This window comes from Eleginops maclovinus, chromosome 19 (assembly GCF_036324505.1).
Source record: "Eleginops maclovinus isolate JMC-PN-2008 ecotype Puerto Natales chromosome 19, JC_Emac_rtc_rv5, whole genome shotgun sequence".
Classification (NCBI taxonomy): domain Eukaryota; kingdom Metazoa; phylum Chordata; class Actinopteri; order Perciformes; family Eleginopidae; genus Eleginops; species Eleginops maclovinus.
Genome location: NC_086367.1, coordinates 2,608,476 through 2,635,879, shown reverse-complemented (window position 1 = coordinate 2,635,879; position 27,404 = coordinate 2,608,476). Strand labels below are relative to the sequence as shown.

General features: G+C 41.0%; 1 protein-coding gene across 2 annotated transcripts in view; it reads left to right on the top strand.

Annotated features, from left to right (window-relative positions):
* The first annotated feature begins 1,216 nt into the window (after positions 1-1,216).
* Positions 1,217-27,404, top strand: part of syne3 (spectrin repeat containing, nuclear envelope family member 3) — a 78,593-nt gene continuing 52,405 nt past the window's right edge. For both annotated transcript variants that reach the window (XM_063908704.1, XM_063908703.1), the window contains exons 1-6: positions 1,217-1,356; positions 4,458-4,615; positions 6,122-6,294; positions 18,440-18,749; positions 23,253-23,408; positions 25,261-25,611. In XM_063908704.1, coding sequence (XP_063764774.1) covers positions 4,472-4,615; positions 6,122-6,294; positions 18,440-18,749; positions 23,253-23,408; positions 25,261-25,611 — 1,134 coding nt within the window. In that variant the 5' untranslated portion in view covers positions 1,217-1,356; positions 4,458-4,471. The remainder of the gene's footprint in view (positions 1,357-4,457; positions 4,616-6,121; positions 6,295-18,439; positions 18,750-23,252; positions 23,409-25,260; positions 25,612-27,404) is intronic.

The window sequence follows — 27,404 nt, the reverse complement described above, 5'->3', positions numbered from 1 at the left end:
TAACATATGGTTTCATGCAGCATAGTACAACTGAAGTGGTTGTTAGTATTTTGTTTTGTAGACAAGAATGTGTGAGAGGGAGTCCATTCTTTATTTGTTAGAAAATATCATTCTGTAAATCAAATAAATGTAAACCTAATTATAACTTCCAGCAGTTACATTGTGATAGAATACATTCATATACAGCATATTTGTCATTGATGACTGGTTGGTACAGTAGCAGCCTCTCTACCAATAGGAACACAGCTTTGAGAGGCGGCCTGCAGTTTGAATCGCGAGGCTCTGAGCCAACAGCTGCAGGGATTTGTCTCTTCCTCTGGTTCAATCTGGTCTGCTGGTGAGTTCATGTGCTGCCGGAAACATTCAAATACACCATGAGCGGAACTTCACATGAATTTGAAGAAACATGTCAGAAAGTACAGTATGAACTGAAATAGGATTTATAGAGATGAAAAATATCTGATATGCATGCTTGGTTAAAAAAAAAAAACATAATATAAATAAATAAATATGTTCACAGATAACTGAAATGTGTCTACAGTATATTTATTTTTTCAGGAGAAAGCTAAATTGTATCATGAGTAATAATTGACAAATTCTGTAATCGCCCAAGAACAATGGTTGCAACCTGAAGGCATCACTTAAGGTTTTCAGAAGAACTTTCCTTATTAAATACACATGAGCTGTTTTGTTATACATATTTATTATTTACTGTGAAAGCAAACACATCATAACTAAGGAGAATGTAAATACGATACACTTTCTACCCTGAAACAACTTATGAATAATTTCTACAATTTCTATCGTCTCAAAAATGTCCCAGTTTTACAATAAAATCAGAGTCTGGGATTAATAAAGTAAATCTTAGATTTATGAATCATTTATAAATAAAAAAGGTTATATCTGAAAAAAGGGGAAATCCCCTGATCATTGGAAAATAGCACAATTCATTGTATACTAGAATTTCTGCATATATATTTTTTTATATATTATGATTTTAACATAGTTAAACAGATAAGCATATTATTTTCATCCTGTTTTAGCACTTTAGTTTAGTCATTGTTCAGTTGTTGTTTTTTGATTACATTTAAATCTCATTGTATTATCTAAAGTCAAAGTAACTGTACACTTTAGTTAAGTAGTAAACGACAGTTGAACATCTGTTGTAATGTCGTATGGTCGTTTAGTTTACAAGGAGTCAGTGAAGGCAGCATGGCAGGCGTGTTGACGGTTGACTCCTGTAGCCCCGCCCCCTGTGCCCTCAGCTCTACTTCCTGTTAACATAACTTCAGTGAACAGAATACAGCAGGACAGCGTTCACACAAACGGCAGCTCACACCTGATGAACACAAAGCCGTAAGTGTTTGTACCCTTATAAAGCCGTACTCGGCCGATACATGTACACTGTGGTTCAGCTAGCTTAATGTCTATAGGCCTAACCCTAATTACAAACGTAGGAACTCCCTTCAATCTCTCGTGTGTACGTCAGTTCTGCATTTGATTATCCTACTGCACTAAAATGAGCCGCGGTGATGTACGTTTTACCCGCATATTAACCGTAAACTAGTGCGTTAGCAACTAGTAACGTTGCATCTTCACCTCCAAGTTAGCATAGCATATATGTTGTTAATACCAGACTTTAATTATGTCTTTAAACTGCATTGTTTACATAGGCGTCCTTGCATTTAAAATAAGCACAGTAACCTGAGCATGACAACAAACAGTGAGTATTACCGCCGGCAGTGGCACGTGCGAGCCAACTGGATTAGTGTTAATTCGCGAGTTTACTGCACGAGCTGTCAAAAAACTAAGGGAGGAGGGTCTTCACTGGCTCTAGACAGAGCGCAGCCGTTTATAGTTAACCGAAAACAGAACTTCAAAACAAACTGAACTGTTATCAAATGGACGGGGATATTATGAAGTTTATCTAAATGTAAAGCTAAATTAGCCCATAGAGTAATAAAGTGCTAAAGAGACCAAGAGAAAGATAAATACAAGTTATAAACTGATACTAATTGCGACCAGAACCTTTCAGCTGCTAAGCTAACCCCATCACAGTTATAATAATCGGAGGTGAGAAAGGTACTCAGATTTTACGTTAAAAAAGTGTAGGAATACTAAAGTGTTACTCGAGTAAAAGTACAAAAGTATTGGCATCAAAATATACTTAAAGTACCAAAAGTTTCAAAGTAACAAGCTTGAAACAAAGTAGTCGTGAAGATTGTTTGATTGGTCCATTTCAGAATAATATCTCTGATATGTTTTATAATGATTGATCATTAAAGTGTTCTCAGAGCTGGTAAAGGTGCAGCTAGTTTGAATGGCTTTGTATACTGCAGGGTAGCTGCTGGATTTACTCCAGGTGAACTAACGTCTGATTTAAGGGAGATTATATTTACCATCATTAATCCAAATCTGTAAAGTAACTAAAGGGATTAAATACATGTAGTGGAGTAAAAGTACACCATTTATTAATACCTCAAAATTGTACTTAAGTACAGTACTCAAGTAAATGTACTTGTTGTACTGATAATACTGAATGTGTTATTTCTTTCATTGTCGATAACTGGCATTGTCCCCTCAAATTAAAAAGTTTTGACAAGTTTGGATTCCAAGATAGAAAGTGAATTATTGAGTTGACAGATAAAACGATTATAATAATGAAAACATTAGAAAGAAAAAAGCAACAACTGTATTCAGACTTTTCACATTTGCATACACGTTTTTGTTAATTGTCACTGAGGACGGGGCAAAATAGAACTAGCTTTCAAGAGTCAGAGGGAAATCCAGCAGATGTTGGGCAAAAAGAATGTTGTGGTGGGTGAAGTGAGTCACGCAGGGAAATGTCTCATGGCTTCTGTGTTGTATTTTCCCTCTCAGGGAAGTGGTGCCTCTCTGCTGCTGTCTTGTGCCAGCGCTGTTCTCCTCCCAGCAGTTTTACTGCAGACTCTTGAACACCTCTCAGTTCTGTCCTCTCCTCGGGGCACACTGACTATCTGCACAAAGCTTACTGTTGACTGATCTCTTGGAATGTGCCGTTAACGTCTTCTTGAACAAGCACATGAGACGGGATAAAATACATGAATGTATTCCAGAAGTGAATGAAATATATCTTAAGAGTGTGTACTGCAATTGGACATGAGAAAAATAATGTTTGGATGACCATCATGAGACTTATTTTTAAGAAAAGAATAGATTTGATGCCAAGACATACAAAGAAACAAGCTCAGCTGATCACCGGACCCTATATTTCCCATGATGCAACCAATTTGAACCTTCTGTTATACAATGTCTTCTTTGTAAATGTATTTTCAAACTACAAGCTCCCAGTTTGTAAAAAAGGATTTCCGGTAAAAAATAGTCAAATATGTTTTTCCTTCAAAATGAAGTTGTTGGAGTATTTAAACAGAGAGCTGTTTGCATGTGCAGCACCTATAACATTTACCGGATCAAGAAAAGAAATGTGGATTGGTTATCAACTTCATGTATATATTTTATATATATTTATATTTATCTTCACTCGCTCAGTCACTTGCGCACTCATTTATCACACTTGCTCTCATTTATTTTTGGCCTTCTGATATAGAGGCCCGGTCAGAAAGTAAAAAACAAAAGTGTTCTTTTCATAACAACTTTTCCTAGATGGAAAAACATCATGTGGTTCAGGAACGATGTGGAGGAGAATTCGTCAGGGCTTACGAAAGACAGGGATGCTAAAAAAGCCAGACTGCGAAACTGTGGATGTTATTCACAGGATTCTGCTGTGGTCTGCTGTTCAGTTCCATAGACATGCCTATTGGTGCAATTTGGAGTAAGGTATCTTGTCCAACGACACTTCGGCTAGTTGTCAGGAGTTGGGATGGAACTGCTGACGGCGTACTACCCCCCTGAGCCACAGCCGTCCTGTCTTGTTTCACGCAGGCTTCATAATCAATGAAACATATGAACTCATAACCAAGTTTGGAACAGAATTGGAAAAAAAACAAAAGGAAGTGAAGGGTAATGGTTGTAACAAAGCAAACGATAGCCTGGGCTCACCCCCCTGTCCACTTAATTGAATCTCAAATACATAACTTTATGAAAACAATTGAATCAATAATACTTTATGAGATATATGCATACTTGTTACTCCTACAAATGTACTGCTTTGCATATCAGTAATCACATATGCTGAACTAAAAAGAGCTTATGAACCTCCACACTAACAACACACGGAAATGTTGAGTTTATTTGTTAATTTTAAAAGTAGTTAGCGTATGGTTTATTATCTCCTTTCCTTTTGTTAAGGATGGTTCAGTGTATCCTTTGCTAGAGCATATAATAAAGGAAGCATTGAGGCTCCTTCCCTTTCATATAGATACCATGGTGGCTCCTTCCGGGTCATTTCACTCCATTAGGAACCTTCCTGAGAGAAAGAGACCAGTGGACTTGAGTCTGACTTGTGTTATTGTTTTCAGGCCCGGGACTGGTCATGACACAGCAGGAGCAGCAGGAGTTCAAGGAGAGCCTGGAGGCGGCCCTCTCCTGGATGCGGGTCGTCCAGGAAAGGCTGAAGGCCAACGACAACACCCAGGGACCCCGTGACGCGCTGGAGGGCCGACTCAGGGAGACAGAGGTCAGACCTTATGTTTCACCCTTTGCTGACCCCTGACCCCTGATGCTACTTCAGTCTTTTATTAGACTCCAGAGTGTGACAACTGATATTTAACCAGAGTACACTGGTCTGAAGAAACTTCCAATTTCTCTTTACATTTTACAATCACAGAGAAAAGTAATATTTCAAAACACCTACATGGGATACCTTCCTCACAAGAAGGGGGATAAAACACACCTCTGGATTGATGGAAGACCTTCAGAAACAAAGGGCCTGCAGACTGTTAAAGATGCATGTGGAATCCAGCATTAGCTTTAAAGACATAATGGAGCAGCATTTACCCTTAATACTGGGTCTGTACGATCTAAATTTATAGTAGTCAGGAGCAAAATATCAACCACCAACAAGGCAAGATTACACACATTCCATTTAAGTGCAGAGTAGAGGCCAAACAAAGTCAAGTCTAAATAACACAGCTCTCTAAGAATATTTACGTGTGCCAATTTTGTGAGCACATTTTTTGGATGGACCAAATGGTGATTCTACCTCTGTCAGTCTGTAATGTCATTGAGCTCAAAATTATTATTCTGACTGCCTTAAATCGACATGCCAGTAGGAAGCACTTTAATAACCCTTGTTTGCATCACACAGGCGTATGAGATGTGAAATGTGCTGAAAGATCACACATCAATGGGTCCATAACCCCAGATGATCTGGGTATTTTTCTTCTCGACAGTCAGGCAATTTTATCTTCATGTGCAGGCTGTACTCGCTGCTCTTTATACACCCATAAAGCAGGCTCGCTATAGGAAAGTGCTGTTTCAGGAAGGGATGGACCACGGCTAGTCAGTTAGCATGCTAATTTAAGTAGCAACATAACATATTGACGTGTTTGACTCATAACTGTAGCCTTTACTCATTCTGGGGATATTGCGAGTTCAATTGTTGACGCTTTGAACAAAAATTGGCCATATCTTACACATCAAACCTTTTGAAGTGTCTGACATTTCATCCGTTTCTTGCTTAAGTGCGTTAAGTCTTCAAATTTCAGGGTTTTGTTTATTTGTTAAATTGGTGTTATTGTGTGTAATCCACATGTGTGTAGTTAGAATGACACAGCATTAATCTTCAGTCGTTCAGTAACAGTTTAAAGTTAGATAATTGCTGTTGTTGTAACCTCACCCGTTAATGGAAATCAATGAAATAAAAAGAAACCCACTAAATTTAAATTACAAAGTGGGATTTTGTGTTCAAAGGATGATGATCCCATAATGATCTGCTTGGGATCAGTATTTGCAGCGGACATGATGCAACTTAAAATTAGATCAAAGGAGAACTGAGAATGAATGAACTTCAAACATGTTCTCTGCTATCAAAGATGCTCAGCAGGAAATGAAGGGGGTTTAAGTATTCACAATCAATCCTCACATTCTAGTTAGTTCACAGGAACTTTACCATTTGAGGGTAGTGCTGATTTCTCTTTTCATATTGTTTACATTGACTGTAACACTGTCTTTGATCCTGCAGAAAATCCACCACTCGGTGCATGAGGGCCGTGTGAAGATGGACATGGCGCTGGTGGCCGCTGAGAACATTTTGAAGAGCGAAGATGAAGAGCTGAGGAACCACACCCACGCTCAGCTCAAAGACCTGAAAAGCCTGTGGGAAGAGACCTCCACCTACATCATCCACTGCCACAGGTGCTGCACACTACAGCTGTACAGTGAGATAGTAGTTTGCCCTGTACTGTGGCCGACAGGTGCAAACGCGCTACAACAGCCCAAAAGATTAAGAGAGAAATGCTGTGCAGCTTCAAATATATAAACACTAATGTGCCAAAAGATAGGCAAATGCAGAAACATCTTGACAACACATACGCTACATTTACTTAAAACAAAACGCTGCAAGAAGCACAACAGAAACCAGGGGAGTGACGCACACAGCTGGGACTGCAGCGGTTGGTGATGTTCAGGATTTTAAAGATGGCACTGTTGGCGGACTTACCGTATTTTCCGCACTATAGGGCGCACTGGATTATAAGGCGCACTGTCAATGAATGGTCTATTTTCGAAATGTTTTCATATATAAGGCGCACCGGACTATAAGGCGCATTAAGCGAAATGTTGTTACCTCCAGCGTTGTTATGCTCTGTACCGTAGTGAAGAGCAGCTGGGTATGTGACACTCTCTGAGGAAAGAGGAGGGGGAAACAGCGGAGCTGGAGTAATCCTTTTTTATTGTCTTCGAACACCCGACAACGCAGCCAACCTGGCAACAACTTCACTTTCCCAAAACTACTTCTTCCGCACACACACGCCCACCCCGCATGTCGCTCCCGTTCTGGTCCCTGTTTTCTCCACAGTGCGGTTCACGGGGATATCAAAGGTGAGGGGAACCTCGTCCATGTTAGTGATGTGCTCTGGCCGGATCTTCTTTTCAGTGATCTTCTTTTCGCAGTATGCGCGGAAAGCGGCCAGCTTTTCTTCGTAATCTTTTGGCAGTTGCTGCGAGACGCAGTGACGTGCGGTGAAGTTCATGGCTGGTGAGGCACTGATGTCATCACAATCAGATTTGAACTGGACTCACTAGCACCCACTGCCATGAGGCAGGAGAACTGCGTGCCTCACCTAGTCTCTCTTCGCAGCGGTTTTGCTCAGCATAAGAGACACGTTACAGACATACAGTTGACAAAAAACACTGTATATTATATACACCAGCTAAAGCAGTGGTTCCCAAAGTGTGGGTCGCGCCCCCCTAGGGGGTCGCGGAGGTATTCCAGGGGGGTCGCGGGGGAGGGGTACGGTTTGCGTGAACTGCAGAACCGCGTCTGTTGTTAAGGTGGCACGTAATACAGTTGTTTAGTCTACATGCCACCATGAGCCTATACCACCTTAACTAACGGACCACTCACCCTGGGGTGCGTTTCCCAAAAACGTTTTGATAACAGTAGCCATGCGTGAGTCTGAGAACTGAACATTTTAAAATGGAACAGTTTTTAACAGCGGGTCCAATCAAGCGTAAGCCTACTTTACAGTACGAGCCATCAAGCACTCCGACTCAGAAAAAGACGAGGAGATATGACGAGGTGTACATCGGGCTGGGCTTCACTAGTACGCTGGTAGGTGGTGAGGAAAGACCGCAGTGTGTTCTATGTTTAAGAGTGCTAGCCGCTGACAGTCTAAAACCCAGCAAGCTTAAACGTCACCTGGAGACCACACACCCTGAGCATAAAGACAAGCCGGCTGATTTCTTTCAGAGAAAATTAAATAACTGTCGTATCCAACAGACTAGTTTCGTAAAATCTGCGTCTGTCCCTGCCAATGCTCAGCTTGCCTCCTATAAAGTGGCCTACCGTGTCGCACAGTGCAAAAAACCACACTCAATAGCTGAGGAACTGATACTGCCCTGTGCTATCGATATGGTTGCCACTATGATTGACGAGGCAACAGCAAACAAGTTAAAAGTGATTCCTCTCTCTAACAACACTGTTGGGAGACGCATACTTGATATGTCAAGTGACATAGCGGAGCAGGTCAACGATGTGGTGCGTGCAAGCACCCGGTTTGCTCTGCAGGTGGATGAAGCCACCGACAGCAACAAGGACTGTTTATTAATCATACGTCCGATTCATTGCTGCAGGGGACATGAAAGAGGACCTGTTGTTCTGCAAAAAACTTAAAACGCGAGCCACTGCTGATGAACTTTTCAAAGTAATTGACACTTACTTGCAAGAGGCCCATCTGAAGTGGGAGGGTTGTGTTGGGGTGTGTACAGATGGGGCTCAGGCAATGGCTGGGAAGCACAACGGGCTCCAAGCGCTCATAAAGCGTGTGTCGCCCAACGTTCATTGGACTCACTGTATGATCCATCGAGAAGCGTTGGCTTCTAAACAGCTGAGTCCCGAATTGAACGAGGTGATGACGGACGTCATTGCCACAGTGAACGACATCAAAACGCGCCCTGTTAAGGCCCGACTTTTCTCTGCGCTATGCGAGGAAATGGGATCCAATCACACAGCTGTTTTGTTTCACAGCGAAGCGCGATGGTTGTCACGTGGGAAGGTTCTGTCCAGGGTATTTGAGCTGCGGGAGGAAATTCGGATTTTTTTGGAGGAGGAGGGTCATGACCTCGCGGTTAATTACAGTGATGAAAATGTTCTTACGAAAGTTGCCTACCTCAGTGACATGTTCCAGAAATTAAATCTGCAGATGCAAGGAACCAACACCCACCTTCCGCATCTTGCAGATAAAATAAAATCATTTTCAAGGAAATTGGAAATGTGGGAGCAGAAAATTGGGGAGGGAAACATAGACTCATTTCAGAACCTTCATGCTTTTCTTGAATCCAACAACATTCAGAACACAATCGTGCCTTGTATGAGAGCACACATCTCTGCCCTACAACAACATTTTCAGAGGTATTTTTCAGTGAAGGATTCAGCACAATATGACTGGATCCTAGACCCCTTCACTGCAGCCGCACCTACTGACTTCAGCACTGCTGAAGAGGAGCAGTTCATTGATATCACATCAGACTCCACACTGAAACTGCAGTTTCAGGCCAAGTTACTGACTGCATTTTGGATTGGGGTGGAGGAGGACTACCCACTATTGGGTGGAAAGGCAATGGCAGTATTACTCCCTTTTGCCACGTCTTATCTTTGTGAGGTGGGCTTTTCTGCAGTGGCCTCCATAAAGACCAAATACAGGTCAAAGCTGGACATTGAGAATGAACTGAGGGTGGCCATCTCACAGTTGCCACCACGATTTGAAAAGATCTGCAGTTCAAAGCAAGCCCACACTAGTCACTGAGATGTATGAAATATTTTATGAAAAAACAAATCTGGGGTATTTTTTCAAATTCAGTGCAGATGTTAAAAAGATGAAATAGGTTCAAAGTTGTACAATTTAAAAGTAAATGTAAGTTACTTTTTTTGTTATTTTGTCACTCAAGAAGAGAAGTTGCAGTTGCAAAGTTGTTAAAACAGTGCTGTTGCACAAAACACATGAATAAATGTTATTTTGAAGTGTCTTGTAATGGTGATTATGCCCTTATTGTTTATTTGTACTGTTTGCGTGAATTTCAAAATACATTTTCAAGAAACTAAAAGTTTTGGTGTTTAGGGGGGGCTCCAAAATATGTTTAGGTCTTAAAGGGGGTCCCAGCAGAAAAAGTTTGGGAACCACTGAGCTAAAGTATGGAAGTTAGTTAATATAGCCAGAGTGTTTGAACATTTTAATAGCGACATACAGACAGACAGCAGTTACAGTCTCACTAGCATGTCAGCAGGTTGGTGCCTCACCAAGCAGCCGTTCTCAGTGTTTGAACGTGAATATGAAAATTCAGCGATTTTGGATCAAAATAATGTAAAACTGGTGAAATTAAAAGGAAAACAACTTTATAATACAAACAACTGGATAAAATGATCATTAAATTTATTTCTTCATTTTACTTTTCATGATGACTGCCTCACCTGCCTCCCCTCACCGCACGTCACTGGCGAGACGGTAGTTCGTGTGCGGATGGAGAGATGACGTCTTTTCATAAAACGAAAGCACCAAGAAGGACCGCCTCGAAAGTCATTGATATTCATGTCCCGTGCTAACGCTGTTGCCTTCATTCGAATAGAGACTGTAGAGACGCTTCTACCTGCTGCTCTCTGTTCAATAATCCACTGTTCAATGTTGTCCTCTAACTGCGGCCATCTCGCGTTGTTTCCTCGGAAACTCTGTGTGGTCTTCTTTACTTGGTGCAGGTCATCTTGCTTCCTCCACTTCCGTATCATTGATTCATTAATGTTGAATTCTCTCCCAGCTGCTCTATTTCCATGTTCTACTGCGTGACTGATAGCCTTGAGTTTGAAGTCCGCGTCGTAAGCGTGTCTCTTGACCGGTGCCATTTCGTGCAACTCCGCGACGCTCCTGACTACGGTAGCCGTAATGCTGCAAGCGGTGCGGCTTTGTAGTTTACCAAAGTCGTACTAAAACATTTTGACAGAGCGCCGTGCGCGCTGTGTACCACACAAAATCACTTCGAGGTCAGTAAGCACAACCAGAATTACCGTAATCCATATATAAGGCGCACTGGATTATAAGACGCACTGTTGTTTTTTGAGAAAATGTAAGGCTTTTAAGTGCGCCTTATAGTCCGGAAAATACGGTAGTCTGTTTCATAATTAGAAGTGTTTATTCAGTATATTTGAAATGACGCGGTTAGCTACAGTAGCTGGCTAGCTTACAGCAGATCTGCAATAATATCAGAAGGAATCGTGTGATCACATTGTTAAAATAAGCCCACAAAACATACATTTTAGGTCAGCTATATTAGAATCGTTTTTGGAACTGCAGCGCGTCTCCCCTTATAAACTGGTTTAGGGGTTATGGATTATTTGCACCTGTCGGCCACCATAGCCCTTGAGGTGAAGCTTTAAATGCTCTTTTTGAAGAACTTTGGTAGTGTATTTTCAGATAACTGTTCAACCATAGTATATGCTAAAAAGCTTCATGCACAGAGATCATTAACAGTTCCAAATGGGTTTCAAAGCTGTATGTGGAGTCAACGTTGATCGGCTGAATTGCAGGGCTTCAACTCAATGTGATTCAGATTATTGTCTGGTTCTTTTATGTACTTCCCATTTTGTTGTGTTCCCAATGTGCAGAAATATTGAAAATGTTTTGTTACTTGCCCAAGGTGACATTTTGTCCAGCAACAATCTAAACTAGGGCTGGACGATATATCGATTTTTGAAAAATATCGATTTTTGAAAAATATCGATATTTTTTCAAACGAGATATAGAACGAGACCTTATCGTCAACATCGATATAGTTTCATTTTCGTTGAAAGTACAGCACCAACAGCGCGAAACATGGCGTCCCAGCAAAATGTCAATCGCGGCGCAGAGATGGTATGTAAGCGAAAGACAAATGGATCAGTCATTTGGAAATGGTTTGGTTACAAGGTGTCTGACGAGTTACAGCAACAGGTGATCTGTAGAGAGTGCTTAAAATGTGTCTCTACGAAAGGGTCGAGCACGACCAACCTCTTCCACCACTTGCAGCAGCACCACAAGGTGCAATATGAAGAGAGCTTAAGATTACGTGCAGTGACGCAAACTCCTAAGCTGGCTCGCAGTGCCCCGAAGCAGATATCTCTTACAACTTCGTTTACAAATGCGGTACAGTACGATCGATCAAGCGACAGGTGGCGGGATATCACTCGGTCGGTGACATACCACATCGCTAAAGACATGGTGCCCATATCGACCGTAGAGAACCCTGGCTTCATTAAAAAAATATTTGATCATTAAAAAATATATTTGAAGAAGCATCGGAGCGGCTGTCACACGGTCTGTTCAATTTAAGATGGGCTATGCATAGACTGACTGATACTGACGATAGCAGCATTTTGCCTTTTATTAAACCAGGCTGTTTCTACCACTATCAAAGTAGGCAGGCAGATTTGATATGTGACCATGTAACCTACACCCACATTTAGACTTGAGTTGGCAATCAATAAGGCAGGTTGACGGGCACAGCGACGCAGGCAGGCTGGAAATGAAAGCACACAGCAGCATGAGCGGATTCAGATTACTATGACATAACTCAGAAATATGAAGGAAGCCCCACACGGGAAGCTGGTTCCAGAAGTTTGGCAATTTATTAATATATGTAAATATCTTGTGTACATATAAACAATGTCAAGGCTGGAATAATCTTACATTGCCGTTATTATAGTTGTTACTGCATTCATTTTAAAACAAATGAAGTGAATCACAGAATGCTGTGTTGTTTTTTTGTTGTTGTTTTGGCTGAGTGATTCGTTTTAACAGACCAGTATTTTTAGTTTATATAAACATGAGGCTGATATCAGGCTGAATTGGAGTAGTATGTCATCAGTTAGTTGTAAGTGTGTTGTTGTAGTTTTCACAATACCTGGTGTTGCATGACAAACAGCATTATGGTTGGGTTTTAATATCCTTTGCTTAGGAATTAGTTCTTGTTTACTTCAGTAAAAAGTGCAATACCTTCTCTCAGTATTCACTCATACTAAAAACATATTCATGTGAGCACAGTGTAAAACATATTCACAATGATGGAATGTTTTGAAGTACCTTTATTTAGGTTTTTAAGGTAAGTGTACCTTAACAAAATGATCATTTCATGATACTTTATATTTCAACTCCACCACATTTTGAAAGCCAACATTGTTCTTTGAACTCGACTACATTTATCTAACAGCTTTAGATGCTTTTTATTATTAAACAACACATTAACATTTAATTATAGGTTAAGATATCACGCAGCAGTATTTAAAGCAATAAAATAAAAACATTCAGGCGTCAATAATCTGAATACACAGTGGGGCAAAAAAGTATTTAGTCAGCCACCAATTGTGCAAGTTCTCCCATTTAGAAAGATGAGAGAGGCCTGTAATTTTTATCATAGGTATACCTCAACTATGAGAGACAGAATGAGAAAACAAAATCCAGGAAATCACATTGTAGGATATTTAATGAATTTATTTCAAATGATTGTGGAAAATAAGTATTTGGTCAATAACAAAAGTTCATCTCAATACTTTGTTATATACCCTTTGTTGGCAATGACAGAGGTCAAACGTTTTCTGTAAGTCTTCACAAGGTTTTCACACACTGTTGCTGGTATTTTGGCCCATTCCTCCATGCAGATCTCCTCTAAAGCAGTGATGTTTTGGGGCTGTTGCTGGGCAACACGGACTTTCAACTCCCTCCAAAGATTTTCTATGGGGTTGAGATCTGGAGACTGGCTAGGCCACTCCAGGACCTTGAAATGCTTCTTACGAAGCCACTCCTTCGTTGCCCTGGCGGTGTGTTTGGGATCATTGTCATGCTGAAAGACCCAGCCACGCTTCATCTTCAGTGCCCTTGCTGATGGAAGGAGGTTTTCACTCAAAATCTCACGATACATGGCCCCATTCATTCTTTCCTTTACACGGATCAGTCGTCCTGGTCCCTTTGCAGAAAAACAGCCCCAAAGCATGATGTTTCCACCCCCATGCTTCACAGTAGGTATGGTGTTCTTTGGAGGCAACTCTGCATTCTTTCTCCTCCAAACACGACGAGTTGAGTTTTTACCAAAAAGTTCTATTTTGGTTTCATCTGACCATATGACATTCTCCCAATCCTCTTCTGGATCATCCAAATGCCCTCTAGCAAACTTCAGACGGGCCTGGACATGTACTGGCTTAAGCAGGGGGACACGTCTGGAACTGCAGGATTTAAGTCCCTGGCGGCGTAGTGTGTTACTGATGGTAGCCTCTGTTACTTTGGTCCCAGCTCTCTGCAGGTCATTCACTAGGTGCCCCCGTGTGGTTCTGGGATTTTTGCTCACCGTTCTTGTGATCATTTTGACCCCACGGGGTGAGATCTTGCGTGGAGCCCCAGATCGAGGGAGATTAGCAGTGGTCTTGTATGTCTTCCATTTTCTAATAATTGCTCCCACAGTTGATTTCTTCACACCAAGCTGCTTACCTATTGCAGATTCAGTTTTCCCAGCCTGGTGCAGGTCTACAATTTTGTCTCTGGTCTCCTTTGACAGCTCTTTGGTCTTGGCCATAGTGGAGTTTGGAGTATGACTGTTTGAGGTTGTGGACAGGTGTCTTTTATACTGATAACGAGTTCAAAAAGGTGCCATTAATACAGGTAACGAGTGGAGGACAGAGGAGCCTCTTAAAGAAGAAGTTACAGGTCTGTGAGAGCCAGAAATCTTGCTTGTTTGTAGGTGACCAAATACTTATTTTACCGAGGAATTTACCAATTAATTCTTTAAAAATCCTACAATGTGATTTCCTGGATTTTTTTTTCTCAGTTTGTCTCTCATAGTTGAGGTATACCTATGATAACAATTACAGGCCTCTCTCATCTTTTTAAATAGGAGAACTTGCACAATTGGTGGCTGACTAAATACTTTTTTGCCCCACTGTACATGATTCTAGAATGTGACATTTGGCTTAACCAGAACTTTTCCTTTTTGCACTCATGTATGTTTTTATGCCAATACTTTTGTATTTGATGTACTTAAAGTACGATTTTGAATGCAGGACTTTACCTTGAAATTTTATTTCTGGAATTCAGTTCTGCTGCTTTTACTTAAAGAGTCCTCTTCTGCTGATGTTCAGGTGTATATCAGTATGTAGTGTCTCTACTTTAAAGAGTCCTCTCCTGCTGATGTTCAGGTGTATATCAGTATGTAGCGTCTCTACTTTAAAGAGTCCTCTCCTGCTGATGTTCAGGTGTATATCAGTATGTAGTGTCTCTACTTTAAAGAGTCCTCTCCTGCTGATGTTCAGGTGTATATCAGTATGTAGCGTCTCTACTTTAAAGAGTCCTCTCCTGCTGATGTTCAGGTGTATATCAGTATGTAGTGTCTCTACTTTAAAGAGTCCTCTCCTGCTGATGTTCAGGTGTATATCAGTATGTAGCGTCTCTACTTTAAAGAGTCCTCTCCTGCTGATGTTCAGGTGTATATCAGTATGTAGTGTCTCTACTTTAAAGAGTCCTCTCCTGCTGATGTTCAGGTGTATATCAGTATGTAGTGTCTCTACTTTAAAGAGTCCTCTCCTGCTGATGTTCAGGTGTATATCAGTATGTAGTGTCTCTACTTTAAAGAGTCCTCTCCTGCTGATGTTCAGGTGTATATCAGTATGTAGAGTCTCTACTTTAAAGAGTCCTCTCCTGCTGATGTTCAGGTGTATATCAGTATGTAGTGTCTCTACTTTAAAGAGTCCTCTCCTGCTGATGTTCAGGTGTATATCAGTATGTAGGGTCTCTACTTTAAAGAGTCCTCTCCTGCTGATGTTCAGGTGTATATCAGTATGTAGCGTCTCTACTTTAAAGAGTCCTCTCCTGCTGATGTTCAGGTGTATATCAGTATGTAGCGTCTCTACTTTAAAGAGTCCTCTCCTGCTGATGTTCAGGTGTATATCAGTATGTAGCGTCTCCACTTTAAAGAGTCCTCTCCTGCTGATGTTCAGGTGTATATCAGTATGTAGCGTCTCTACTTTAAAGAGTCCTCTCCTGCTGATGTTCAGGTGTATATCAGTATGTAGTGCCTCTACTTTAAAGAGTCCTCTCCTGCTGATGTTCAGGTGTATATCAGTATGTAGCGTCTCTACTTTAAAGAGTCCTCTCCTGCTGATGTTCAGGTGTATATCAGTATGTAGCGTCTCTACTTTAAAGAGTCCTCTCCTGCTGATGTTCAGGTGTATATCAGTATGTAGTGTCTCTACTTTAAAGAGTCCTCTCCTGCTGATGTTCAGGTGTATATCAGTATGTAGTGTCTCTACTTTAAAGAGTCCTCTCCTGCTGATGTCCAGGTGTATATCAGTATGTAGTGTCTCTACTTTAAAGAGTCCTCTCCTGCTGATGATCAGGTGTATATCAGTATGTAGTGTCTCTACTTTAAAGAGTCCTCTCCTGCTGATGTTCAGGTGTACAGTGGGGCAAAAAAGTATTTAGTCAGCCACCAATTGTGCAAGTTCTCCCATTTTAAAAGATGAGAGAGGCCTGTAATTTTTATCATAGGTATACTTCAACTATGAGAGACAGAATGGGGGAAACAATCCAGAAAATCACATTGTAGGATTTTTAAAGAATTTATTTCAAATGATTGAGGAAAATAAGTATTTGGTCAATAACAAAAGTTCATCTCAATACTTTGTTATATACCCTTTGTTGGCAATGACAGAGGTCAAACGTTTTCTGTAAGTCTTCACAAGGTTTCCACACTGTTGCTGGTATTTTGGCCCATTCCTCCATGCAGATCTCCTCTAAAGCAGTGATGTTTTGGGGCTGTCGCTGGGCAACACGGACTTTCAACTCCCTCCAAAGATTTTCTATGGGGTTGAGATCTGGAGACTGGCTAGGCCACTCCGGGACCTTGAAATGCTTCTTACGAAGCCACTCCTTCGTTGCCCTGGCGGTGTGTTTGGGATCATTGTCATGCTGAAAGACCCAGCCACGCTTCATCTTCAGTGCCCTTGCTGATGGAAGGAGGTTTTCACTCAAAACCTCACGATACATGGCCCCATTCATTCTTTCCTTTACACGGATCAGTCGTCCTGGTCCCTTTGCAGAAAAACAGCCCCAAAGCATGATGTCTCCACCCCCATGCTTCACAGTAGGTATGGTGTTCTTTGGATGCAACTCTGCATTCTTTCTCCTCCAAACACGACCAGTTGAGTTTTTACCAAAAAGTTCTATTTTGGTTTCATCTGACCATATGACATTCTCCCAATCCTCTTCTGGATCATCCAAATGCCCTCTAGCAAACTTCAGACGGGCCTGGACATGTACTGGCTTAAGCAGGGGGACACGTCTGGAACTGCAGGATGTAAGTCCCTGGCGGCGTAGTGTGTTACTGATGGTAGCCTCTGTTACTTTGGTCCCAGCTCTCTGCAGGTCATTCACTAGGTCCCCCCGTGTGGTTCTGGGATTTTTGCTCACCGTTCTTGTGATCATTTTGACCCCACGGGGTGAGATCTTGCGTGGAGCCCCAGATGGAGGGAGATTAGCAGTGGTCTTGTATGTCTTCCATTTTCTAATAATTGCTCCCACAGTTGATTTCTTCACACCAAGCTGCTTACCTATTGCACATTCAGTTTTCCCAGCCTGGTGCAGGTCTACAATGTTGTCTCTGGTCTCCTTTGACAGCTCTTTGGTCTTGGCCATAGTGGAGTTTGGAGTATGACTGTTTGAGGTTGTGGACAGGTGTCTTTTATACTGATAACGAGTTCAAAAAGGTGCCATTAATACAGGTAACGAGTGGAGGACAGAGGAGCCTCTTAAAGAAGAAGTTACAGGTCTGTGAGAGCCAGAAATCTTGCTTGTTTGTAGGTGACCCAATACTTATTTTACCGAGGAATTTACCAATTAATTCATTAAAAATCAGACAATGTGATTTCCTGGATTTTTTTTTCTCATTCTGTCTCTCATAGTTGAGGTATACCTATGATAAAAATTACAGGCCTCTCTCATCTTTTTAAATGGGAGAACTTGCACAATTGGTGGCTGACTAAATACTTTTTTGCCCCACTGTATATCATAATGTAGCGTCTCTACTTTAAAGAGTCCTCTCCTGCTGATGTTCAGGTGTATATCAGTATGTAGCATCTCTACTTTAAAGAGTCCTCTCCTGCTGATGTTCAGGTGTATATCAGTATGTAGAGTCTCTACTTTAAAGAGTCCTCTCCTGCTGATGTTCAGGTGTATATCAGTATGTAGAGTCTCTACTTTAAAGAGTCCTCTCCTGCTGATGTTCAGGTGTATATCAGTATGTAGAGTCTCTACTTTAAAGAGTCCTCTCCTGCTGATGTTCAGGTGTATATCAGTATATTCTGTGCCTCTACTGGGACATGTCTCGGTGCTGCAGCACCTCTTTTCACCCTCTGTCTGAAACCACAGCCCAGTCTGCTTGGTGTGCTTGCCGGCTCTGTTTTCATTGGTCAACTGCTTAGAGATGTTTTGCCCCTTTACATTATCATGTACGATGTATTGGAGCACTAGCCAATAGAACCCGATTGTAAGATAACGATGTCACTATGTTCCACAAGTTAACAAATGTGTCCAATAGAGGCGTTACAGGCAGGGGGCAGTGAACTTTAGGATTCTAGCCTTTGCAGACCATTTACATGCACAAAAACCTTTACAAGACACTAAAGGAAAGGGAAACCCCCAAAAAGCAAAATAGGGTCTTTGAGTGTTAACTCTGAGCACGTCTTCCTCCACTGCATATACATACAGTTTGCATTCTGTCCTGAACCACACCCAGATACCCTGCCTCACTCTTCTCCATGTGTTTCCTCTCCCAGTCGTATAGAGTGGGTGTGGCTGCACTGGGGCGAGTACATGAAGGCCTACGAGGAGTTTGAGCTGTGGCTGACCAGGCAGCAGTGCAGCCTGGACGTGGGGGTGGAGCTGCAGCTGGGGGTGAAGGAGAAGCTCTGGCAGGTGGACCAGCAGAGGGTGGTGCTGAGCGACATCCACGGCCAGGCGCCGCTCCTGGAGAGGCTGCTGGACGAGGCTTCCGCGCTCCACAACAGAACCCAGGACCCCAGCGTGGATCCCCAGGCCCAGGAGAGGCTGCAGGAGGACTACAACGACGTCAGAGACCGAGCAGAGGTGAGCTGCTGATGTGTTTTTGTAGACAGAACCGGAAGTTTGCATCACAAGGGCTCCCTCGACAAAAAGCAATGGGATTTTTAAGGTCACTTCTAATTACCGTATTTTCCGGACTATAAGCCGCTACTTTTTGCACAAGCTTTGAACCCTGCGGCTTATAGTCCGGTGCGGCTTTTCTATTTTCTATTTTTCATGATTTTTGTGATATCGTAAGAGGTTTTGTTTTGGTTTGTTCCGCTGTTGTAAGGCACTACTTTGCCTGGCGGAAGGGCATGTGATCAGACACACAGTCACGGGGGAAAAGAGTGGTATGTTGGTCACATGTCCGTCCGCCAGGCAAAGTAATGCCGTACGAATTAGCGCGAAAAAGAGACTAGATTAGCAAGAGCAAGACGAGTACCGTAATTCCCGGACTATAAGCCGCTACTTTTTGCACAAGCTTTGAATCCTGCGGCTTATAGTCCGGTGCGGCTAATGTATGAACAAAACAGGATTTTCCCCTAATTTTAGCTTGTGCAGCTAATATTCAGGTGCGCCTTGTAGTCCGGAAAATACGGTAATGAAGCCTAAATGCAACAGCAGAGGTAAAAAAGCTATTCTTTTTAAAACTGAATGGCTTTTGGAAAACCACATCAGTCACATGGCTTCACGTTGCCACCGCTAAGCTTAAGGCGGCTAGTGTTCAACATCATGACGTTAAGTTGTCTCAAGATATTCGCAAACACTTTTCTGATACTTTAACGTTTTGTTAGCCGGATACTCTCCACATATTAAAACCACTTTATGACATATTAAGCTACAAAAGTAAAATGCTAACGTGAGGAACTACTTCAAGGTCACACGATTCGCGGTACCTTCGCTAAGCTAAAGGTGGCTAATGTTCGACCTGATGATGGTTACTCGTTTAATTTAGCCACTTGTCATTTTTAAAAACACATCAAAGCCTCAGACAGTCACCAGTGGGGTATTTACTGATGTTTAAATGTCGTAGAACAAAACGTGAAATTCTCTTTTTCTTGTGTTAACCACAGGCATCTAACCAAAAACACATTCATAAACCATTGCGTTTTAGTCGAGGGAACTGGAAGTGTTAAAATGCTAACTCATTTCATGGTTAAAAACTCATTCCTTCACCACTCCCCCTGCTCCCAGGTTTCTGTCTGTCAGTTGGGTCGCGGTCTGCTTGCTAGTGAACTCAGGAGTGGTTCATCGATGGTGTGAACGCAGCCCGCACCAAAACATAGGAACCGTAGTTTCCGAGTCATTTCCTGTCCTGGTTACTGGAGGAGAAGTTAGCATGCAGAATGGATTCAACCGGAGTGTTGAATAGTTTCTTTTAAGAGTAAACAGCTCTGTCAAAAACACATAAAGTGAGCGATTCGCGGGAAACAGCATTTCCGTGCACATGACTTCAGTTCACAGTTTATAGTCTGTGTGAATGCAAACTGAACCTTCTGAAAAATTCAACAATGTAACAAACTCCCGTCTGGTGCGCACTAGAGAAGCGGACTATTAGGTGTGAATGCGACCTGAGAGTGAATTTGATTGATTAATAGTCCTGAGTCATTTGCTTTGTACTAATGCATGTCAGTGGTCAGCGTCAACACAGATATTGAGCAGGATGTACAGTACATGGGTTTGTGGTTTATGTGAAAGTGCAAACAAGCAAGCCAGTAGAATAATTGTGCTTCACATGAAATATAAAATGTCATAGCACATGCAGCGTGCAGATGCACCTTTTTTTCTTTTTGGTCAACTAACTAGCTAACGAAAAATTAGTCAACGAATGTTTTTTTCGCTGACTAACGATTAGTCGACTAATGGGGGGCAGCCCTAGAACAGGATTTGTGGATATGAGGTCTGTGTGAGTGTTTTTTTTTAATGAAATGAAAGTGAGCATACAGAGTTTGAATAATATGCAATAAGAGCACATTCAAACTCTTATTCTTCCTAGCTTCTGTTCTTTGTATTCACACACCTGTGCAAACATTTTAGCTTAATCAAAGGCATTCAAATATTGAGTATGTGCTGTACATCTATATTTAAACCCAGACCTTATCCCACTTATTACACAACAATTTGAATCAAACATTTTTCACAAAAATAGTGATATAAACTGGATTTAGTAGATTAAGTAGCAACTTAATTTGAAAATGACAGCAGCACTGATTTGGTTTTTCTGAAACAGTCCAGGTCTTTTTTACAACTTCTTTTGCATGAACCAGTCTTTTAACACTGCAGATCCCATACCGTGTTCCTGTTAATGTTTACTTCCTATCTCTCTTCTTCTGCTGTTCCCTCTAGTGTTCACCACCTTTCTGTCTTCTCTAATTATTCCTACCCAATTTGCACTGCGCAAGTCTGTCATATTGGATAGCAACGTGCGGCAACTGAAGTAGTACATTTGAAACAGCGGCGTTCCGCAAATACGAACAAAAAAATCAATAACCCCGACAAAACTAATCTGAACGAGAAAGATAAGTAATTGTTATTACAATGTGATTTCCTGATTATTTAACAACTCCTTTTAATGGGTTAAGTACATTCTTAGAATAAGTGAGAAATGGACTAAGCTTCTGTTTGACAGCTGTCATACTGGAGAAATCTTTAGTGTGAATGTATGCAAAAATGTATTTTAAAATGTATTAAAAAGGTATATCTTATCTATTTCTGTGAATGTCTTTCATTTTATTCAAATTAAAATAAAATTACATAAAAGATTTTCCATAAAAAAGTGGGTTCCAAAACTAAACTCTGTTATTAGATCAGTTTCTTTCTTATATGACAATTATTGCTAGATCTGAAAGGTCTTTCCCAGCTTTGGGAATTTCTCTACAAGGGCCAGATAACTGAGCATTGTTTTAAAGGTCTCCTATCATGCTATATTAGAATAATATATTATAGAGTCATATCTATACAAAACATGTCTGTGAAGTGTTTTGCTCAAAATTCCAAACAGATCCTCCATTGTAGAATGCCTCATCCCCCTCTATTTCAGCCCTGTTCCTGAAGTGCTGATTCTGTGACTGTCGCTTGAAATTTGAGCTGAGCTGAAGCTGGCCACGCCCCTTTGGAGTCATGCAGCTTTCTGTCTGAAGAGAGACGTTTCTAACGGAGAAACTCAGCTAAACGCTGCCGTGATTAAACACCATATTATGTTCCAAACCACATCCAGCATTATTTCTGAAACACTTCTCAGCGGTTACCACTAGAACAGAGACATTATATGTATTATATATACAACAACTCTAAGTCCCTCCTGCAGACATCCTGCTGAACACAAAGACACACAGAGGAGCTGCGGAGGGGATTCAGCTCACGACTGTATATGGGGGACTATAGGTTGGGACGTGTAACGTGGGCGGGACATTGCCAGGAGTTCAATGTAAAGACAGTTCAGATTTCGGTTATGACATCATAACCGAAACAAATCTGGATCAGCTCGTTTGTGCCCCTGTTTTTAGAGATGTGGTAAGGAGGAAAAGAGAGAGGGTTGTATTTTCTGACACTGTGAGTCTCGTTACAAACCGGGGACACATATTTATGTATAAAAGACAGCAAAAAGTGCATTTTGCATAATAGGGGACCTTTAATAGATTTCAGACATTATCGTATACAAATGCGATCATAAAATGCCATAGCTGTCCAATATGGCAGACCATCTCGTTCTTACGCAGTGCAAATGGGTCACAGTTCCATTTAGTGTTACTTCCTGTATTTCTTCTTCTTTTGATTGATCTGTCCTCCAGCTCTCTGACTCTTTTAACCCCTTTCCTTCTCTTCAGTTTTTGTTATTTTCTTGATGATGCATCCAAAGTTTTGTCCAAATATGAAAATGAATATTCTCAAAGTATGCAGTTGTGTTTTCTGTTGGAGCAGCTGACGTTAAACTGACCGGAATGCTTTCTTCAGCTTGATAACATCACATTGTCCCTCAATACAATTGTGCTTACCAGCGGTCGACTATCTAAAAAAGACCAGACAGCAGAATCTCCAAATTGACCAATCAGAATTGAGTATTAAACTAAGGCGTGGGACACAACAGTTGACTGTTGGCTGGATTTCAGGCGGGAATGATTTACATTCAGATTGAGAGACTGTGGGATTAGTCGGCTGCTTTTCTCCTCCGTGAGCTGCATAATGAGACTGCTCTTCCTCTTCCCTTTTCAGACAGCCTTTCTAATGTCACTCACATTTAACCACACACCCATTAACACCTTTATCTGCATCACACACACAAACACCAGTCTGATGGCAAATATCTACTTCTGAAGAATTGATTTAAATAATGCTATGTTTACGGGATAATCTTCACCTGATGCCCGTGTGCTGGATATTCAAAGTGCAAGTTGAAAAAACAAGACAATAGATTCCATTCTCTCAGAATACTAATTCACACTCCTTGCTAGGATACCCAAATGTGTGTATGGGGTGTTATGTTTGCTGAGAGATCTGGGTTGATTTGAACATTGCTTTTGTTGAAATGTCCCCCTGCTGTGCCAGGAGCGTCTGTCACTGCTTCAGAAGATGGCTGAGGAGCACCAGACGTACCAAGGCTGCGTTCACAAGTTCCAGTCCTGGCTGCTGTCGAAAACCAAAGAGCTAACCGATCTGATGGACAGGGAGGAGACAGCCGAGAACAAGCTCAAAGCCTTACAAGTGAGAAGAGGAATTAAGAAGCATGTATTTAAACCTGGCCTTTTAACGGGAGAAGGAAGCAAATCCTATTTGGAGGTTGAATGAATATTCTTAGCTGGGTAACGGGTGTTTTTAAACTGTGATGCAGTGATGATGTATTTTTGAAGCCAGACTTGTAAGTTATTAAAGCAAGGGCTCCTTCGACAAAAACCAATGGGATTTTTCCGTGTGATTCTAAAATATTGCAGAAATAAGATATCGGGAAACACGTTTCTGATACTTAAACGAGGACTGTCAATCGACACAAATATTTAATCGCAATTAATCTCATGATTGTCCCTAGTTAACTCGCAATTAATTGCAAATTTGTTTTTTTTCTATCTAAATGTACCTTAAAAGGATATTTTATAGTGTGGACAAATATGATTGGTTTATAATAAACATTGTTTATTATAAATAAACAATGTTTATTATAAATAAACAATGTTTATTTTTTATAAATAATAATGTTATAATTATTCAAAATTACAAGTAATGTTTATTATAAATAAAGTTTATTGTTAATTAAATCAGAAACAATGTTTATTTATTTAAAAAAATGTATTTATTATAAATAATTGTTTCATTATTATAAATGATTAAATATGTTAATTGTAAATTATGTTTGTTGTTACCACTTCATGACTTATTAAGCTATAAAAGTAAAATGCTAACGTGAGGAACTACTTCAAGGTCACATGATTCTTGTCACCTTCGCTAAGCTAAAGACAGCTAATGTTCGACCTGATGATGGTTACTCGTCTCGTTTAGCCACGTTTTATGACACACAGATCCTTTAGACAGTCACCAGTGGGGGATTTAATGACATATTTTATTTCGTGAAGCAAATCCCTTCAGCTTGTGTTAACCACAGACCTTATTTTAAACATCAAATCAAAAGAACATTAAAACAAATGATTAACTTTGAGAACAGGAAGTGTTAAAATGCTGACTCATCTACAAGTTTTGGAGTCATTTCTGTACTATAAATAAAAAGTAAATATAATTATCGTCATGTTGGGTCAAGACATACAGAGAGCATAAACGGAGTCCTATAAGAGCAAAACAGTAAGTGTTAGTTATACAGCATAAGGGATGACATAAGAGCGTTCCAAATATTAAAATATGAATCCTATCTAATCCCACTCTAACTGAACAGTGTATATCTCACATTGTTAGTGAGTCATTGACTTTAGTGTGATTACCATCCATTAACACAGGAAACTTTTACTATCAGTAATACTTTGATGACTGAAATCTTTTAAAAACATGTGATAAATGTATTAATTACACTACCTTTTTAAATAATGCATTTAAAGTATAATTATAGGCGGCACAGATAACAAATTAAAATGGTCAAAATGGGAACAGTTAATGTTCGAGCGTGACATTTGATTGCTTTAAGTTGTAATTAGGGACTGTGTACAATGTTGAAATAATAATATATTTTTGTAAAGCAACAGAAAGCTACATTTTCAAATCCAATTTTTTAAATGACTGACTGAGGAAATAGTTGTTTCGTCCTTCGATGCTTCCAGTTCCTGGTACACTTTAATTTGAAACATTTGCACTCAAAAGGAGGAAGTAAAGCAGCAGAGTCACTGTTAGGCAATTATTGCTATTATAATACTTTGAAAACATTCAACATGCATGAATAAATGGTTGTGAAATGGCCATGTGAGGTAGTTTTTGGGAAACTGGTCTTCATATAATTGTTAGAATTGCAGTATTCACAAATATGTAGTCTAAAAAAAATAACATGAAAAAGAAATGATTTGAATTTCAACCTTGTTATCCAACACTACTCATTGTTCTTTTCCTGCTGCTGTGTCAGGCTCTGGACGACAGCGTGGCGGGCGAGGAGAAGACCCTGCAGCACATCGAGGGGTTGTCGGAGGCGGTGAGAGGCAACACCTCCCCTTCTGGGGCGGAGGTGGTGGTGGAGGAGGCGGAGGAGCTCAGGCTTGGCTGGCAGAGGCTGAGGCAGGGCCTGTGTGAGAGCGAGGAAGGCCTGCGCTCCAACCTGGACTCCCACAGTCAGTACATGGCCCGCTGCCTGCGGCTGGGGGAGGACATCGGACACCTGAGGGTGCTGCTTGGGGGCCTGGACCAGGAGCTGGTGGAGGGCAGGGACCCGACCGACCGCACCGAGGAGCAGATGGTGGGCCAGTGGAGGAAATACACAGTAGGTCTTAACATATCTACAGTAGTATTGAGTTAAAGGGGCCCTATTCTGCTTTTCTGGTGTTCCTTTTCCTGTACTGTGTTATGTAGGTTTTAGTGCATGTAAATGGTCTGCAAAGACTAAAACCGCCTAAAAGGCCTTTGTTTACTTCTATAACATAGTGACATCACTATGTAACACTCAAGCTTCTATTGGCAGGTGCTCCAACAAATCGTATTTAATAGGCTAAGGGGCGGGACATCTTTAAGCGATTGACCAGTCACAACAGAGCCGGCCCGCTAACCAATCAGAGCAGACTGGGCTCTGGTTTCAGACAGAGGGGGAAAAGAGGTGCTGCAGCACAGGCAGTATGAGAAAAACAAAGAGCTTTTTGAACATTAAAGCATGGAGACATGTCCCAGGAGAGACACTACATACTGATATACACCTGAACATCAGCAGGAGAGGACTCTTTAAAATAGAGACACTGAATACTGATATACACCTGAACATCAGCAGGAGAGGACTCTTTAAAGTAGAGACACTACATACTGATATACACCTGAACATCAGCAGGAAAGGACTCTTTAAAGTAGAGACGCTGCATACTGATATACACCTGAACATCAGCAGGAGAGGACTCTTTAAAGTAGAGACACTACATACTGATATACACCTGAACATCAGCAGGAGAGGACTCTTTAAAGTAGAGACACTACATACTGATATACACCTGAACATCAGCAGGAGAGGACTCTTTAAAGTAGAGACACTACATACTGATATACACCTGAACATCAGCAGGAGAGGACTCTTTAAAGTAGAGACACTACATACTGATATACACCTGAACATGAACATAAAATATCCTCTTTAAATGTACATACACAAACCTTGTGTTAGTGTAAATCTTCTAGAACAGGGGTTGGCAATTCATTTTTACAAGGGGCCACAGAAACCAGAAACCCGAGCTGTGTTGGGAAGCCGAATCAAAATAAGTTGAACTTAATTCTGCTCAATACACATTTTCTTCCATTGTTGAATGTAATGTGTGAGTGGTTCAAAGGAAAGTACTCCTATAGAGGTCATAAACAATCATTGAATCAGTATTTAATTTAATTTTGAACACATTAATCTTCACAAACCAATACTGAAAAGGTGTTAAAGATAAGAATCAATTTTATACATAAATAAATGACTGCTTTTGATGCTTTACAGTTCATATAACTTGTTCTGTGAGAAAATCCAGTCGGTCTTGGGCTTGAACAATTGCACTGATATCTGGTTCAATGTCTGAGGTGGATATGCAAAGGACAGCTGAGAGGTGACCGTCAGTGATAGAGGCTCTGTATCTGGAGTTGTTGAACTTCATCACTGAGAATATCTGTTCACATATGTGGGTGGATCCAAAGAGGACCAGAATCTTCTGAGCATGTGTCCTCATGTGTGGAAAGTTCTCCTCTTCCAGGGAAGAGTAAAACTCAGGCAGTGAGACTGACCTAAAGTGCTCTGACAGAACTGTGGCAGACTGCAGGTCAATGAATTCAAGCTGAACATCACTGGGTGCATCATCCACATGGCATTTAAATGAGGAAAATATCATGTGCATGTCATTCTCAACTGTTTTGAAGTCTTTAAAACACCTTGAAAACTCACCATGCAGTGCTCCTAACATGGATGAGTACCTCTGAAGGTAATTAGCTGATGGCGTGACTTCTTTCAGGGTTGGCAAGTGGGTGAGAATGTTGTCCTTCATTTACCTTGAGAGAAGCTGCAACTTTCTCATGAAAGCCTTCAGTGTGCTGTACATTTCA